Below are 18,950 nucleotides of genomic sequence, written 5' to 3'. Positions count from 1 at the left end.
ATCTCTGAATATGACCAATCAGAATTCATATCATGTGAACTCCTCTTGTTTTATCTATGCAGAATAAACAAGAAGTTTTGGGCCGTGTATAATGAATTTCTATCTCTTCGTTTACGTAATTACGAGTATGTAACACGATTTTAACAAAAAATGTCAGACTACTTTGTATATATTCTACGTATAACATTTCGTATTTCCCGCGCCTGTTGAACAACACACTCCATCGACTAAGCCATCTAAAGAGATACAAAAATTCTGTGCCCGTAAGAACTGTATGCAGGGCAATTCAGACAGTTAAGCAGGCAGCAGAGCAGTGCGGTTTGTCGCCATTTTGTTTATTTTCGCGTAAAAGAGATCCGAGAGACGATCATCCAAGCAGATCGTTCTGTCTTCGTCCGGGAAAACGTCAGCTGAGTGCATCTGTGACCACGTTAGAAAGCTGGAAGAACTGGTAAAAAAACTCGCTCGCACGGGGGCTTGTTGGCAGAGGTTGGAACAAATATTAAGATTAAGACGTAACGGAGTCGAGGTTCGCAAGAAGTACGTAGGTCTCCCGATTAGTAGCGCGCCGGTTCCGCGGTGCGGAATCCGTTTCTCGGATCGGACGAGAAAGAGCGAGTGAGTAGAAACCGAAAAGCGGAAGGAAGACAGTTGCCACGAGAGTAAGAAAAGATACAACCGTAGCGACAAGAGAAGGAACAACGAAAGAATTACGAAAATATCGCACAAGGGTGGAATATATACAGTGGGCGTCCCCTGAAAAACTGGGGCTACGCGATAGTTGCTGAAATTGGTCACATCGCGAGTAAATATCAATCGTCGTCGTGTGGTAAAACAACGTCGCTGTCGAATCGTGGTGGTAGTGACGCGAACCTGGGTGCGATTGAAATTGAGCAGCCGCAGCAGAGAAGTCGCTCGGGCAAAAGTCTTCCGTCCTCGACGTAGATAGTCGGTACATCGAACAACAACCAATTTGTGCTTAAAATTCGTTCGTGGATATATCATTTAAACTACCTTCGGAAGTAACCTCGACGGCGGAAGCCGCCTCCGAGGTACCCGGCGCATTCAAGACGACCATCAATATCGGCATTGCGATGAACCACGTTAACGACCAGGAAAACCTTAAACAGCTCAACCTGGCACCAGTTCAGGTCAATGAAGTCGAAGAAATGGATACGCAAGAAGGTATGCTTCACCTTCACTTCATCATCTTATTTCATTTTTTTTTTTTTAATTTTCATGTTGTATATGTTATTATTTTTACTTTGAAGGTTATAGAAATTATTCCCGTTTTTCGACGATATATGGTTGTTCCGTAATCAATTTTTATTTGTATATAATTGTCTTTTCAAAATCGAAGTCTACTGTATATTTGAAGTTTATTTAAGTGTAATTATATATGTCTGATGAATATATATTATGTAAACAGAATAAAGTAGATAGTGATTTGTTGTATTGATTTGATTAAGAAAACAAACAATTTTAAACTAATATTTCGTTATACTTTGCATATGTATATTGATATCTGGCTTTTCTTTTATTCATAATTGTAAAGGTTACACACTAGCTTTAAAGTAAATTACAGCCACCTTGCTTCCCTCTTGAAACTGATTATTTTTTGTCTGAATAATTTTTTAGTACGACTTGAAATTTCACAGATAATCGTGTCAGTCACCTTATAAGAATCACCCTGTATAAGGTTAAAGATAGTTTTTCATTTGATGAAAACATTCATTTGTCTTTTAAGCATGTCATAATGATTGGAATTTGACATAGTTCTTGTCAAATATTTATATAAGTACTTCTATATATTTTCTTTCTTTTAAAACTATTATAAAATCCTAAGTGAATTGTGTAATTCTAAATATATTTTAAATAATTTTTACCTCAGATGTTCAGAATATTTATTTGGTAATATGCACCAATTAAAGTACAGCAAATATCAAGTATATGTATGTTAATATTATTGGGAGAATAATTTGTTTGATATAAGTAATTAAAGAGAAAGGGAGAGATATATGTACAAATGTTTTAACTTTATAGAAACACCAAATGATGGTGGCGGAGATGGTAATGATACTAGTCCTATGAATGGAGAATCGGAATTAGCTTGTATAGTTCAAGATCAAGAAATGGAAGAAGGTAAGATAAGAATAGCATTTGTTTATTTGATTAAATCTGCTGTTTTATAACATTTATTTTATTAGCCTGTCGATTATATAAGATATTTGTAAAGAACAAAATTCTGAGTCATTTGCAAAAATTTACATAATTCTTTATAATTGAATTATAATAATTACAGAAAATAGGAACATCCTTAACTTCAGTTAGACATGATTTTATTATATCACTCTATTTGTTGTGATGTTATGAGTAAGAATTTCATTTTTAAACAGATGAAGCAAGATCAGAAGCAACATTTCGCTACACGGCAGAAAATGTTTCAAAAATGAAAGATACTCAACTATCACCACCATGTTACGTTCGTAACTTGCCATGGAAAATAATGATAATGCCAAGGTCAAGTCAAGCACAAGAAAGACCACAACAAAGGTCGCTTGGTTTTTTTCTTCAATGTAATGGAGAAAGTGAATCAGCATCATGGAGTTGTTATGCAGTTGCAGATCTTCGGTTACTTTCTTGTAAAGAAGGACAGGAACCATTCAGCAGAAGTTAGTATAATCTAAAATATCAGTTTATTTAAGTAAATTTTAATTTAATCGATTACATCTCATTAAGCATATACATCTACATTTTAGAGATTCAGCACCTATTCTACAGTAAAGAAAATGATTGGGGATTTAGTCATTTTATGACATTGCAAGATGTCCTTGATCCTGATAAAGGTTTTATTAAAGATGATTCTATTACACTGGAGGTTAGTAATATGCTTATATTATTTTACAGTAACAAAATTTAAAAACTATATTCTTTAGGAGTATTTCCTTAAAATATTTAATTTTTTTAAACAGGTTCATGTAACAGCTGATGCTCCACATGGTGTCAGTTGGGACAGTAAAAAACATACAGGATTTGTAGGTTTAAAAAATCAAGGTGCTACATGTTACATGAATTCTTTGCTTCAAACTTTATATTTTACCAATCAAGTAAGTTGAATATTTAAGGAGTTTAACAATTAAATGTATTACTTTTGTATGTACTTACACTTCATTGTAACTGAATTTTCTGGTTGTATCTATAATATAGTTGTTTAAATATCTATATCTTTGTTTTCAGTTACGCAAAGCAGTCTACAAAATGCCAACAGAAAGTGATGATTCTAGCAGAAGCGTTGCTTTGGCTTTACAAAGGGTTTTTCACGAATTACAATTTTCTGATAAGCCAGTAGGTACAAAAAAATTAACCAAAAGTTTTGGTTGGGAAACATTGGATTCTTTCATGCAGCATGATGTACAAGAATTTTTACGTGTGGTATGGAACTAATATACCATATCATAAATAATATTACAGTTGAAATTATATTTCTTTTTACTAATAACTGCTTTAGCTTTTAGACAAGTTGGAAAGTAAAATGAAAGGAACATGTGTAGAGGGTACAGTACCAAAATTATTTGAGGGGAAAATGGTGTCATTTATTAAATGTAAAAATATTGATTACAAATCAACCAGAGTTGAAACTTTCTATGATATCCAGTTAAATATAAAGGGCAAGAGAAATAGTAAGTATTGATACATGTACTGTTTGCTATTAATATAAAAGTTTTATATTTATGTTTGTACATGTAATTCTGCATCATATAAAAAATTATCGTTCTTTTAGTTTATGAATCGTTTAATGACTATGTAAGCACTGAAAGTCTGGATGGTGATAATAAATATGACGCGGGAGAACATGGATTACAGGAAGCGGAAAAGGGTGTTATTTTTTCATCGTTTCCACCAGTTTTACATTTGCATTTAATGCGATTTCAATATGATCCAGTTACGGATTGTTCTGTCAAATTTAATGACAGGTACGTAACATCAAAGTGATATTAAATTGTTGAATTGCTATATTTACTTATGCTCTCTATTGAAAAAAATATGCATCTTGCATTTAATAAAGGTTTGAGTTTTATGACAAAATAAGTCTTGGCAAATATTTACAAAATAAAGCAGCAACGAGTGCCGATTATACATTGCACGCGGTCTTAGTTCATAGTGGAGATAATCATGGTGGACATTATGTTGTATTTATCAATCCAGCCGGTGATGGAAAAGTATGTACAACTTTTACGTTAACATTGTATGTGTATACTTATATAGGTACTTTACATAGAATAACTTGTACATTTAAAAAGTAATTTAATTTAACTACATTTTTTATTTAACTTTCAAAACAGTGGTGTAAATTCGACGATGATGTCGTCTCGAGGTGTACAAAGCAGGAAGCCATTGAGCATAATTATGGTGGTCAAGATGAGGACATAACCATACCTGTGAAACACTGTACGAACGCCTATATGTTGGTGTACATAAGGAATTCCGAGTTGGAGAACGTCTTGCAAGAAGTTAAGGAAGAGGATATACCTCAAGAGGTCAGAAACGTCCTTCAAAGAGAACTTTCCCAGGAGTTGAGCGACCTTGAACGTGACAAAGACACGACTGACTCAATTAAAGACTCACACACAGAGACTACGACTCTTCGTCCGTGCACACAAAATTCTCGAAATCCAAATCTCTATATTCATGATTTTTAAGTAACAACTATCATGCAAAGAGCTGGAAAGAGTTGTAAATCGTTTGCATTGTTTTCCGACGAAACTCTTCCCAATTCTTTAATATGTTTTAAGCTAATTAGCTCATAGCATATGAGGTCATCAAATTCATAACACATTATATCAAGTTAAATGCAAGGATGAAATGAGTTTAACAAAGTAGGAACATATTTGAATAGATTCAATATTTTGGACATGTGAAATAATCAGAAAATAAGATCTACAAATTAAATTTAATAAATTAATATTTTTTTTAGCATCTATATATACATACACATATATTTCCAAATATTTGTTATAAAATTTCTCTTAATATTTTTTATGAACAGAAATTTATAGTGTTATCAGCTACAGGCTGTTATATCACCAAATGTTAATACTAAATACATTATGTCCATTTTCAGGTACGACATGTTGTATGTAATACTTCACATTTGATAATTTTTAAAGTGTTACGCGCGCATTACTTTGCTGAGATTTAATATATGCGTCAAAAGGTGTATTCATTTATATTATATTGAATCAAGTAATTAATAATCTCAATGAAAAAAATAGTGTTTTATTCTGATATAAAACATCTCATGTAAAATTTTACATCACTGTTACCTAAAATGTACATTATCAGTAGATTTTTAATCATTCGTGTTATATAGAGATTTGTTTATCCTGATAATTATATTTCGATTTTTTAACAGAGGATTTTTTGTATGGACGATTGAGTCGTGTAAAAATTAAATTTTTGTTGATTCTTTTGACTCATTTTTTCGTTACTTAAACATTTTATACTAATATATATTGATTGACTGAAGGTTATACAGCTGTAACTAATGTACGCGTTGCACTTCAGGTACTACAAAAAAAACTACAATCGGGTTGATATAGGATCTGATTATTAGGCTACTATCATAATGAGCCTTAGAATCGTTTTGAAATGTTTATTGTAATAAATATTGTACAATATTATATCTAAAACGAATAATTGTATTGTAGTATTTTAAAGCTTTGGGTGAAGAATGCACAGACATATCGCAAATAGATTGGAAATGTGTGAATAACTATATGAAGAATAAGGGCAGGAAAGACTTATTAGTTAATATAGTGAGATAATTATTGAAAATCTGATTTGAAGTAATGAGTCTTAGCTCATGGAACAAATAACGTTGAGGGAAAAATGAAAAAAATGAACAATAAGTAGGATCTATTAATAATGTCGGCTTCTTCCTTAATACGTCTTCTACGGTGTGTTTGTTATTTAATGAAGATCGTTCAGTAAGTAAGGTGAAATGTGATTTATATTATCAAATCCGTGATTTTCGTGAATTAATACTTTGACTCAACGTGGATAACAAAGCTAGGATATTGAACTTTGTAAAAAGGTCTGAATCAATCAATCGAGTCGTTAATTCATTAAATTTTGTCAATGTTAATAGTCAGTATGACCATCAACAGATGCTACCTATTTATTTGTTGTTACATATTAATAAATAGAAAAAACTCAATGCATCATCGACAGAGTGAATACTTCATAATAGCTATAAAGTACCTATAAATAGTATACTAATATTTTAGACATAAAAGAAATGAAAAAGTATGGAATAAACTGTTGAGCACTAGAAAATTTCAAAGAATAGAATTTACATTAGTTAATTCGTAACCACTTTTAATTTTTATTTATTGAACATTTGCAGCTGTATTTTTGTTTAAAACATATCTATATAACAACAGTTCAAAGTGTAAAGCATCTCCACACTACTATGGTTATACATTACATTTTTATTATTATTTAGCATAAATGATGGTCATGTACTCAAAGATAAGTACTTGTTGCATGCAGGTATGACAATTTTGAATTTGCAAATAATATTTATTGCTAGAATTTTATAATTTTTAATTAAAGAATATTTAGTAAGAAAGCTATACAATATAGTTTAATTGAAATTTCAATTTAATTTATGATATAAATTAAAGTGTTGTTCATGATATACAACTAGAATACAAAAATTGATGAAATTTATAATTATCATTTAACAAATCAAAATATCATCCCTGTATATAAAAGTACTTGATCATTTTTTTTAGCAACGGAATATATAAATTTCGTTAAATTTATTTATAATAAGCTTAGAGTATGGTGCATGATATCATCATTAGCAGCTGAATAATTTTCATTGTGTAATTGTTTGACTTAGTAGTCTGTATTGCGGCAGATGAACAAAATTAAAATTACGTAAATGAGAAACAAAAATCATTCTTTTGATGTTTCGAATACTATCTGTTCTCGAATCTCAAAAGCATGATACCAGCACACTGCTTTTCTAAAAATTTAAATTTTAGAAGACAGATGAGGAAAAAATAACGAATGAGACGAATTTAGTATACATATGGATAATTTTAATTTTGTTGGTCTAGCTGGTGGAGAGGCTGCAAGAGGAGAAGAGGCTGGAACAAATAAGAAGAAAGGAAAGAACAGAAGCATACTTGTATATAACTGTCAACGTCCTTCTTGAGGATAACTTTGACGGTCACCAAGGGAATGACTTGTATGATCCAGAGCATGCTTTGTATCGTGTATTTCGCATACGTAAGCAGTGTACCTTGCACGAGTTTCTCGACTTGCTGAGTGATAGCTTGGTAAGTCCAACTGTTGACAAATTGTTCATGCTATTATACATGATACTATAATGACATGTTATGTTAATACCGATATATCCATATATTTCAAATTATGTAATGTTGAAATATTGGTGTGGCTTCATAATATGTGCTACTAGTTTGGTTATATACTATATTGTGATCATCTACAAGCACGGTAGGTGATTTAAAACACAATATTTATGAATGAATCAAGTGTTTTATTTCAATGTATAATACTGTTTAATTCAAATATCTAATGTAGTGGGATTTTTTCTACAGAAATATCCAATAGAGCAAATTCGTTTATGGCCATTGAACGTACGTTCGAACCAGACCTGTAGACCAATGCCACTTGAATTAGATGTTGATCTGCAAAGATCCATTTACCAATGCACGGAGAATCCAAATGTTTGGAACGTGTTTGTCGAACTTGTTCCTCCAGATTCAGATTTAAGAGCATTACCACCTTTTGATAAGGACACTGATGTTTTATTATTTTTTAAACTATATGATCCTAATAACAAGAAAATTCATTATTGTGGTCATCATTATATGCCTGTCACAGCTAAAGTCCGTAAGTTCCATTTTAAATAACTTGAAAGATGAAAGGAATTAGATCATTATTTCTCTGAATTTGATATTCAAATGTTATTAAATCGTTTACATATTTTATAATCGATGTTCTGCATAATACTACTTATAGATCCTCTGGAAGTATAACTTGGTATAAAACGTGGCTCTTAATTGTTAATGTAAATTTTGTATTTTTATAACAGTGAAAAGTAATTATTATGACGGTTTTGTACAGAGGAACTTATACCAATTTTAAATGAAAGAGCTGGATTTCCGCCGGATACAGAATTAGCGCTTTACGAAGAAATTAAACCGAACTTGGTAGAAAAAATAGATAATCTAACAGAGCCATTGGAAAAAGTTCTTGAAGAATTGATGGATGGAGATATCATTGTTTTTCAAAAAGAAGGTGACAATCAAGCATATGAACTCCCAACCTGTAAAGAATACTTCAAGTAAGTTATAGAATATAATAATTACTTATATTATAAAGAATTATGTGAACACTTCTATTGCGTTTCAGGGATCTATTCCACAGAGTAGAAGTAACGTTTTGTGATAAAACAATTCCTAATGATCCAGGCTTTACAATGGAACTTTCATTGAGAATGACATATGATCAAATGGCAAGAGCAGTGGCACAAAGGGTTGGGACAGATCCATATCTTCTGCAGTTCTTTAAATGTCAAAAGTAAAAATTTCGAGTTTCATATGATACAATAATATTTTGTCCTATGATATGATGTTATATTATGTATGTTTTTGTTTTTTTTTTATTCGTAGTTACAAAGATTCGCCCGGACATCCATTAAAATGTACGTTTGAAGGTTCACTTAAAGAATTGGTTTCTTTTTGTAAACCAAAAACAAAGAAATTATATTATCAGCAGCTCAGTATTAGAGTAAATGAGCTTGAAAACAAAAAGCAATTTAAATGTATATGGGTTGGGCCGTCTCTTAAAGAAGAGAAGGAAATTATTCTCTATCCTAATAAAAATGGAACTGTGGCTACTTTACTCGAAGAAGCTAAAAAACAAGTCGAATTATCCGAAAATGGTTCTGGAAAATTAAGGATACTAGAAATTAATTGTAGTAAACTTTCGCCTGGTCCAAAAGAAGATGTACCTTTAGATAACTTAAATGCAAGTGGCACAAAATTATACAGGATAGAAGAAATTCCAAACGATGAATTAAATTTAGCAGACGACGAAATGTTGATTCCCGTTGCACATTTTCACAAGGATGTTTTCTCAACATTTGGTATTCCCTTTTTCTTTAAAATTAAACATGTAAGCATAATTGAATATACGATTAGGTTTTTTAAAATTAGATATTTCAATTTTGTAGTTATAAATATTTTTGTTAATTACATGCTTATAGGGTGAACCTTTCCCAAAAATGAAGGAAAGATTATTGAAGAAATTAGGAGTACAAGAAAAGGAATTCGAGAAGGTAGGCATCTTAATCTAATGTTGCTTGATATTTTATGAGAATTCATAAAAAAACTTTGAAGTTTAAGTTCGCGGTGGTGACGATGGGTAAACCACACTTTATTATGGATTCGCCAGGATACATGGTCGATCTTGCAGACTTCCACACTCATGCAAACCAGAGTAAGTATATTTAAAAAAAAGCAACCAAAAAGCTAAATAAAAAAGTGCAGCATTTTGTTAATAGAAGATAGTAGAAAAGCCCATAACCTTGTAGTATAAATTTTAAATTGACGCTGATGAAGAATAAATTTTGTAGTTTATCCACTTTTAAAAGCAGGCACATCGCCACAGAGGCCTTGGCTTGGTTTGGAACACGTCAACAAAGCGCCAAAGCGTTCTCGTATCAACTATCTCGAAAAGGCCATTAAAATTTACAATTAAATTTTCATCATACGAAGAGGAATAAAATTAGGCAGCCACTCATATAATTTATACGACTTTATAGTAAGAAAGCGACGTCTGACACAAAATGGAAATGCGTTTATGTTTTCGGTTCTTCAACCAGGTTGTGCGCGGTTTTAATATTATGATCATATTAACGAAAGGTAAATCTATGCTTTGTATACGATGGATTAAGAGAGTGTAATGAACATGCAATGATACTTTGTGCATCATGGAACTTCTCCCTTTCGAATCAACAGGGATTTTACGTAGTGGCTGGATCGATGGTACTACGTCGATTTCGCAGTGTATCAACAACGGATTATAGATACTTCTATCAGTGAAATCAATTTTTGTAATTGTAAATATTTTACCGCTTGAATGGCAGTCATTTAAAAAATATTTTTGAGGACAGTGTTTTCAATACATTCAATTCTATCAAGAGCAAGAATTTATTTAAATATGTATTTCATTACGAATGTAATTACGGATTGCAACTGCAGAATGAAGATATCTCAAGTGAGGAAACAAAGAGGTATTTATAAATGCAGCATAATATTACTTTTATAGAAAAGTTAATTTTTTTCTAAATTTTGGTTATTTGATCCTGCCACGTAAAATCTTTGTGTTGATTTAAAATGATCTAGAGAGATGTTATATACTGTTCTTCATGATGTAATACTTAACGCTCATTACATACTCCTGTTTTATACCATATTCAGGATGTTTGAAACGCAGATTTACAGCTATGTACTGTAATATAACATGCTGCACACTGAGGTATTTTCTACGAAAAATAAATGTTAACATTTTGTTCATAATCTCATTTCTTATAACATGCATTTTTGTTTGTACATTAAAAAAATCGTTATCGATCCTTAATTTAAAAGAAACGTAAACAAAGTTTTGTTTGCCATTGTTATATCAAAACTTAATATAAAACACTTATTAGATGGTTTATCAGTAAAATTTCTGAGTTGCCTTCCAAACACCCTGGACCTTTTTGCGTTTGAATATATTCTTTTCTGTATGTGCTTTATACGCCTATTCCTATATATTTTACTGAGACTATACAATTTTGCAAATATATAACAGTAGACTAACATATTAATGAGGCAGAGTTTTAATTTAAAAAGAAAAGAACGTGTCGAGCATAGTAAATGCTCAACTCATCTCGCATTGAATGTAAGTAACTATATTAAAAATACAGAGAACTAAACTATTATTTAAAAAGAAAAATCATTTCACGATTTCATGTTTATCGTTATCTTAAGCTTTTTTTTTATTAGTTAATGTTCTACAGTCTTTTCTTCATTTTTAATTCATCACATATTTCGAATCTACTTCTGAATATTTTTTGCGTGAAGACTTGCCACGATATTATACGAGATCTCCTATTATTTATGAATCTTACATTATTCAATGTTTCTCCTGCCTTAACTGTGATTAAAGTCTTTCTTCAAGAGGCGTTCAAACTACGTAGCCCCGAAATACCTAAGAATGTTATTAAATGGACGAAGATGGAGCAATTTATTTCATTTATTTAATAAATAAAGTTTTTTTTTTTTTGTAGAGACTAGTTTGTCACAATTATAAAAAAGAATGATGGTTTTAAAATTTACAACAAAACGTAAAATATGTCAAGTTAACAAATTTAATTCAGTCGAATTAACTGTTAGTCGGTTAGGGTAATAAATTGCTGCAACTCAATCGAAACGATAACTTATATCAATATTAAGTGTATAATTTAAAGAAGTATGTCAAATATAGTTCTAATACTGTGAAAGAATTATCGTGTTTCGCGATATATTACGTTTCTTGAGCGCATTCCAAGATTGGCGAACATTCTATAAATGAACAATATATAAGAAACTTATGCGACGTACAGTGACAGTTATGAAAGCTGGATATACTAGTTATGAGGATGTGTTACAATACTTTGTAAAAAATCTAAACGTCTGTGTATAGTAGTTGTTTGACTACATACAACCGTGATTTAAATTATGTGCATGTTTCAAACATTATGCTGTTGTACACCCAACTTATTACTAGTTACTTCTGTTTTCAAAATTTATATTCTGCAGTATAATGGATAATATTTTCTCAATGAAAATATTTGTGTAAAAAGTAGAACTAATGAAAATTTTCAGATTTTAAGACACTCAGTGTACTGAGGTATTTTTTACATACTGAAAATTGACATTTTTTTAACGATATTGAACTAATTGCGGATGTTCCTGACTGCATTTTTATTAAGATGTAAAGACAAAACACCACATTAGACAGAATGTTTTTGTTAATTCACACATGAAAATGACAGCCTTCGTTCGAAGGAAATTACGATCATATATGTTATCTTGGAAACTCTGAAAATATGGATTACATTTTGTTGTTTATATATACATATATATGTCGGATATATATATATATATAAATTGTATACATATATTTCGTTACTACGTTCCTTGATCAATACCAATAATGACGATGATCTTGAAGTTGAAGCTAGTATGAATACTTAAGATGATATTATCAGTAACTGTGTATTTTTTGCACGAAATCATAAAGAAGTTTATTGGAAGAGTTGTTTAAGTTATTGTACTATACTAAAAAATGAAAGTATCAGACGCATATGTATTAAATGATTCGCAACAGGACGTACTTCTGATACATAATGCTTGTAATTAGTTGTAGCGTGTTTCTGTGTTTTTGTACAGCTAACTTTGTAGCAGCTGCTCAATTGCGATTGTAAATTTGAACTATAAGTTTTCAGTAGTTTTTTTCTAAGCAAATAAAAGCAAACTGCATAGCAGATATGCATAAAAGAAATAATTGATAATAAAATGAAAAAAAAAACCGATATTTTATCATTCTGACTGATGTTTTGTTTAGCGCGAGTAATTCTATTTTATGTATTTGAATTTTCATTAATATATATATATTTTTTTTAATATTACATTCTTAAAGAGTTCTAACAGTATTAGATGTTAGAATAGTTAATAGAAAACATTATTTGAGAGAACATACGAAGATATCGAGTTACAGCAGTGATATTTTATAAACTTCATTAACAAATCATATTAAGGTATTATAAAAACTTAATATTTTATAACTGTAACATTTGAATAGGATTTTATCTTGTCCAACACCCTTATTCCTAGATAAAAATGTTGTATATAAATATTACACATAAGTGAAACGGTTTCCTGTTTAAATAATATTAAATATGGTAATAGCATAAAATTTAACATTTCTTTACAAAGTAATTATCAAAATTATTTGTTATTTATTTTATTCAAATTCGTTATTAAATAATCTACCTATATTTTGTTTGCTATAAACGTGTTTTTATCCGCAATGATCAATACGTTGACAGAACCTTGGCATTCATCATATATTAAGCACAATAAAATACGAAAATGATACCTAATAACTTTAAAATGTGTAGATACTTTTCACAAATCTAATTGGTTTTCCTAAATTATGTAATAAGATTTGTTTTAGGAAAAAAAGTAGTATCAATAATTTGTAATGTTTAATTAGATAGTAGTTTATATAAACATCACTTATTATTATGTGATGTACAGTACCCAGAAAATTGTAAACCACTTGCAGTAGAATGGAATTCCAGTATCTTGCAAATAAACCACAGACACCAACTGCTATGTTGTTGCATTTAAACAATATTTATAAAAATTGTTTCTGAAAAAAATATTCAGGAAAAAGTCTATATTTTGTAGGAGTCACAATTTCTGGCCACCGTGCCTGCGAATCTTGCTGTGCTATCATGTATCTTTTTAAATAAATTTGCCAGAAATTCTTTGCCACTTTGATTGCAAAGCTTTATTTAACTTGTGTGCATTTGTTTCATTTCTCTTTTTTACTTTGCTCATTTAAAATTAGTATTTTAATATTTCATTTTTATTACGAAGTAAAAATAGAATCATACTCGATGTTCTACTTTTATTCGAAAATAATAGTTATATATATAGTTTTACTATTTTTACGATAACAATGTCGTGCTAAAAAATAATAATTAATAATATCATTTAGGAAATGATAACAATAAATACAGTACATAAAATTCCAGTTATTTGTTAAGACTTTGTTATTGACGAGTAAAGGAAATATATTTAGCAAGTTGTTTCTTCTACATTTTGTTTTGACCCTATTCTGCGTTGGTTATCTCGTATCACATATTGCTAAATATCGCAACCGTATCAAAAATTATATAAACAAAATATATGTACCATGTAATTTAATACAGATATCTTATAAACTTCTTTGACAAGAAAGTGCTCTCTTATAAAGTAAATTTTTCAAGGTTAACAAAGGAAAATAAAGGAGGCGACATCAGGCGTTTCGGAAGTATTGGACATTTTTTTTTAATATGATAAGAAAATCCATTCATAAAGGTCTTGATAAAAGTGTCGACTGGCTTAATCGGAGAGAAATGTGATACGAACAAATGGACAGATTCATACGAATCGTACGTAACTAAAGAAAGTTGTAGTAGATCGATTGTGAACTACTTTCAAAACAGTGCAGTTTCAGTTGCAGTCGCTTGTTATTAGTAAAAATATTGTAGTAATTAGTAAGCATTAGTAAGTTACATTCTGAGGGTGTAAGACACCAGCGTGTAATGATAACGTTAGGAACATCTTAATTAAATCGATAAAATATTGAAATACAACGAGGACAAATATGTAGTTTCTCTCGAAAGCGTATCACAATAGGAAGTTTGATTACTAATAACAGCTGTTAGTATTAAATTTCAGTATTTTAAGCTAAAAATGACATTCGAATGAAACATTGTCAAGTTTAAAGTTGAAATTTCAATCTTTTCTTCATTGAAAATTATTGTCGAAATTTGTGTGAGTTGATAAATTTAAATTTAAATTAAACGTGAGTGTTCTTTTATATTAACTAATATTTATACTTGATAGTGTAAGATTGAATACAGTGATTGTTTACTTATACATTTACTTATAGAATACACGTTCCAAAATAAACAACGAACGCAATCGTATTATTGTCTCTAAGAATTATCAAGTGCTTTCTGAACGTTACAAATTGTTCGAGTGTGTTTTAATATTATAATGAGACAATAATCACATTTGAAAACAACGTTTATCACGTGTTCATGCTTCGCAGCGCCATCAATTAAAAAATTTTCTTTCAATGTCTCTCAAACTTTATTTTCGCACACACCACTTTAATAATTATTTCTTTAGTACTTTTTATTGAAAGGCATTAATAAATCTTTATTACTTGGTATTCAAATGAAATTCATTGTTGTGAAAAAATCGAACAACTTACTTTTTTTCCTTTTGATAGATTGCTAGCACCAGTTTGAGAAACACTGCTTTTTAGGTTAAACTACTACTACTGTGCAGTGAACCGGCTACACAATGCTGCGAATGATTAGCAATAGATGATTTGATATAATTTTTAAGCTTGTTACTATAATTAATAAATATTTGAATATCTTTTATCAAGTCAAAGTGTCGAAGATATTAAAATAATAAACTGGCTTATCACAGGCTGTTAAAGTAACCATTGTTTACACGAAACAGATACGAAACCTTATTATCGTGTTACTGTAATTAGTTATGATTAAGATATATGTTACGTTTTTCTTTCCAAACTATCCTGTGAGCTCAAAAATATTAAAAATCCAAACTGTACTATCAAGTTGAAGAAAGGGATTACACAGGGTGATCTGGAGTGAATCGAACATGTTGAATATACGATCACGCTGAATTTACAGAACGTTTGAGGTACATAATACCTCATTACGCACTTAATAAGTGGTTGCGCGCATATAAATTAGAAAACAGTTAACCATGATACGAAACTGGATGAATTTAAATCAACGCGGCTTACAATTGGCCGAAGACTTCTTCATCAGTCAAGCGCGACGCATAAAAGATCGTGTTATTCAAGGACGCGCGTCAGCAGTCTTACGAGTTTCAAATCGTAACGTTCATTTTACGGCCACATGTTGCACGCCTAAACTCGTAAGTGAATTTAAATGAAGTCCTGATTAATTAACTGCGTTTGTATAACGGAGAATTTCTTAAGAATAGTTTCTAATTATAATTCTTCATCTGACAAGTGAATTCAGATATCTTCTATTACATCATTTTTCTTAAAACGTGCTATTTCGTTCATTTAAATATCATAATTTATTAATTAAAGCATTTATATAAATGAATAACAACAATAAATCGCATTCAAGAATTTTTATTTATGACTTATTTATATACGTATACTAACAAAACAAAAATTTCTGCGTATACTTGATATACATGGAATGTATACTTCTTGATAAACAAACTCCGTATCATGACACTACGCGTGGGGTCATAGATTAAAAGCATTCGAATCTTTTGTGAGAAGAATAAGTATAAATCGCTTTACAATTAGTAGATGAATGTATTATTTAAATGATAAATAGATTGATTATATTAAAATAAATTTATTTATTATTATTTAACCATGTAAATGTTTTACGGTAATTTCAAAAGTATTATTTTTTATATAGAATATGCCAAGTTTAATCCAAAAGAACCTGTGGGAGACAGACCCAGAACTTTTCGAATTGATGGAAAAGGAGAAGAAGAGACAAATGTCAGGTCTTGAGATGATTGCTAGTGAGAATTTTACATCTCTTAGTGTACTTCAATGTTTGAGTTCTTGTCTTCACAATAAATACAGTGAAGGTCTTCCTGGTCAAAGGTTCATTTTTTTACATCTTATTATTTAATACTGTTTTTAAATTAACAATGTACTTACATTGATCATTACATTTTTATTTAGGTATTACGGAGGAAATGAATACATCGATGAAATAGAATTACTGGCACAAAAACGTTCTCTAGAAGCATTTAATTTAAATCCAGAGGAATGGGGTTGTAATGTACAACCATACTCAGGCAGCCCAGCTAATTTTGCTGTATATACAGGTTTAATCGAGCCTCATGGACGTATAATGGGATTAGACCTTCCTGATGGAGGACATCTTACTCATGGTAATATTAACTTTTTCATACAAATATATTAAAATATTATGAATTAATATGTTATGAACTTACAAATTGTTTTATGCATTTTGTAGGCTTCTTTACAGCGAACAAAAAAATTTCTGCAACATCAATATTTTTTGAATCAATGCCATATAAGGTCAATACTGAAACTGGTCTAATCGATTATGATAAATTAGCTGAAACATCAAGATTATTTAAGCCTAAAATTATAATAGCAGGTGTATCTTGCTATAGCAGATGCTTAGATTATAAGCGATTTAGAGAAATAGCAGATGAAAATAATGCCTATCTAGTTAGTGACATGGCTCATATATCAGGATTGGTTGCTGCTGGAGTGATTCCCAGTCCATTCGAGTACAGTGATGTTGTATCGACTACTACTCATAAAACTTTAAGGTAATTGTAGATAGGTATAGCGCATTTATTCATTTTTATGCAAACTGGAAGTAATACTTTATTTCTTAATTTTTAGGGGACCCCGAGCTGGAGTTATCTTCTTCCGTAAGGGCGTTAGATGTATTGGGAAAGATGGGCAGAAAATTATGTATGACATAGAAAGTAAAATCAATCAGGCAGTCTTTCCAGGATTACAAGGTGGACCCCATAATCATGCAATCGCAGGGATTGCTACAACAATGAAACAAGTTAAATCATCAGAATTTCTTAAATATCAGAAACAAATAGTTGCTAATGCAAAGAGGTTATGTTCAAGACTTCAAGAACGTGGCTATAAAATCAGTACTGACGGTACTGATGTACATATGTTATTAGTAGATTTACGGTCTACGGGTATTACAGGAGCTAAAGCAGAAAAGATTTTGGAAGATATTTCTATTGCCTGTAATAAAAATACAGTACCAGGCGATAAAAGCGCATTGAATCCTAGCGGTATTAGACTCGGTACACCGGCGCTAACTACTCGTGGTTTAATTGAAGAAGATATCGATAAAGTTGTTGATTTTATACACAGAGGTATATCGACATTAAGATAATCGATTGCAGTATAAGTAAAAGTAATGTTTGGAAAGTATTGTAATGAATATTTTAAATGTGTTTCAGGTTTATTACTTGCTAAGGAAATATCTAAAATTTCTGGTCCAAAGCTTGTTGATTATAAGAGGGTGTTGAGTACCGATGCTGATATTAAACTAAAAGTGGCAGCATTAAAAGAAGAGGTGGAAACTTTCTCTAGACAATTTGTCATGCCAGGTTATGATACATACTGACAATATACATTATATTTTTTTTTGTTATACAAACGTACGTACATCAAGTATGTACATCGCGACATTTATTCATGGACAATTTTCTAAAATGATCAGAAATACCATATTAGTTTTGTTATCGATTATTTGACAAGGAATATAGATGTATATATGGATATGTGTTTGAATACTTCAGGAAATTAAATACACAAAACTATTTAATTACATTTTAAAAGTGTTATCTGGATTATAATATTGCACTGTTTACATCTATTGTAATAGATTTCGTAATCTTTTTATTCCAAATTTTCCAAAACTTTTACATTTATTATTGCAACTGCATGTAGATGTTTTTTTTTTTATACATGTGTCGAATTTTTACCTTTAGACGTAGTTTATTTGTACAAAGTGCTACTAACAAAAATGTTAAAAACTTTTTAAATACATTTTCATTATACAAACAAATATTTTAACTTTTTACTTCTTTCCTACATTATTGCATATTTAGAAAGGATTTGTAGTAATTCATAATTGAATTATTGTATCTTTTTTTTAAATTCTAAATAGTACTGGATTAATTATCAACATTTAAATATTTTCACTGTTATTCGTTGCTTAACATTGCTAAATGAAATATTAATTGTATTGTTTTATCAATAAATATTAATTTCATAGTCAACTATATTACATTATTGTATATTTTATTTCCGTACGGTTTTTTTTAATGTAAAACTATGTTTTTGTTTTGTAATTGAGAATCATTAGCATGTTGGTAATTAATATTTCACAAGAATTATGATATAAATTAATTACATATAATAACTTATTAATATCAACATTAGTAAAGATTTAACAACGCACTATAATTTATAATTAATTTGTAGACAGTAATATCATG

The 18,950-nt window shown here is 30.1% G+C and overlaps 2 protein-coding genes across 8 annotated transcripts; both read left to right on the top strand.

Annotated features, from left to right (window-relative positions):
* Positions 1-279: 279 nt before the first annotated feature.
* LOC128879092 (ubiquitin carboxyl-terminal hydrolase 7) lies at positions 280-12,754 on the top strand. Of its 7 annotated transcripts, XR_008457565.1 has the most exons (19): positions 280-1,185; positions 2,044-2,142; positions 2,397-2,672; positions 2,760-2,878; positions 2,973-3,107; positions 3,238-3,432; positions 3,509-3,680; positions 3,782-3,974; positions 4,067-4,220; positions 4,344-4,538; positions 7,128-7,349; positions 7,632-7,926; positions 8,161-8,380; positions 8,449-8,616; positions 8,709-9,213; positions 9,305-9,376; positions 9,438-9,537; positions 9,674-9,962; positions 10,059-12,754. XR_008457565.1 is itself a non-coding variant. In XM_054127930.1 (18 exons), exons 1-18 carry the CDS (start codon positions 1,095-1,097, stop codon positions 9,796-9,798), a joined length of 3,309 nt encoding a protein of 1,102 aa, XP_053983905.1. In that variant the 5' UTR covers positions 280-1,094; the 3' UTR covers positions 9,799-12,754. The 7 variants fall into 7 exon arrangements, 6 of the variants coding, with proteins under 6 accessions (XP_053983905.1, XP_053983904.1, XP_053983901.1 ...); XM_054127930.1 differs by having other exon boundaries at positions 9,444-9,537; positions 9,695-12,754; XM_054127929.1 differs by having other exon boundaries at positions 9,444-9,537; positions 9,692-12,754.
* Positions 12,755-15,502: 2,748 nt separating this feature from the next.
* Positions 15,503-18,227, top strand: LOC128879093 (serine hydroxymethyltransferase). The gene is made up of 6 exons (XM_054127931.1): positions 15,503-15,818; positions 16,346-16,539; positions 16,621-16,832; positions 16,919-17,243; positions 17,320-17,819; positions 17,907-18,227. Exons 1-6 carry the CDS (start codon positions 15,645-15,647, stop codon positions 18,071-18,073), a joined length of 1,572 nt encoding a protein of 523 aa, XP_053983906.1. The 5' UTR covers positions 15,503-15,644; the 3' UTR covers positions 18,074-18,227.
* The last annotated feature ends 723 nt before the right edge of the window (positions 18,228-18,950 follow it).

The sequence above is a fragment of the Hylaeus volcanicus genome, chromosome 6 (assembly GCF_026283585.1).
Source record: "Hylaeus volcanicus isolate JK05 chromosome 6, UHH_iyHylVolc1.0_haploid, whole genome shotgun sequence".
NCBI classification, from domain to species: Eukaryota; Metazoa; Arthropoda; class Insecta; order Hymenoptera; family Colletidae; genus Hylaeus; species Hylaeus volcanicus.
Note: the sequence above shows the minus strand (reverse complement) of the source record. Positions and strands in the feature narration are given on the sequence as shown.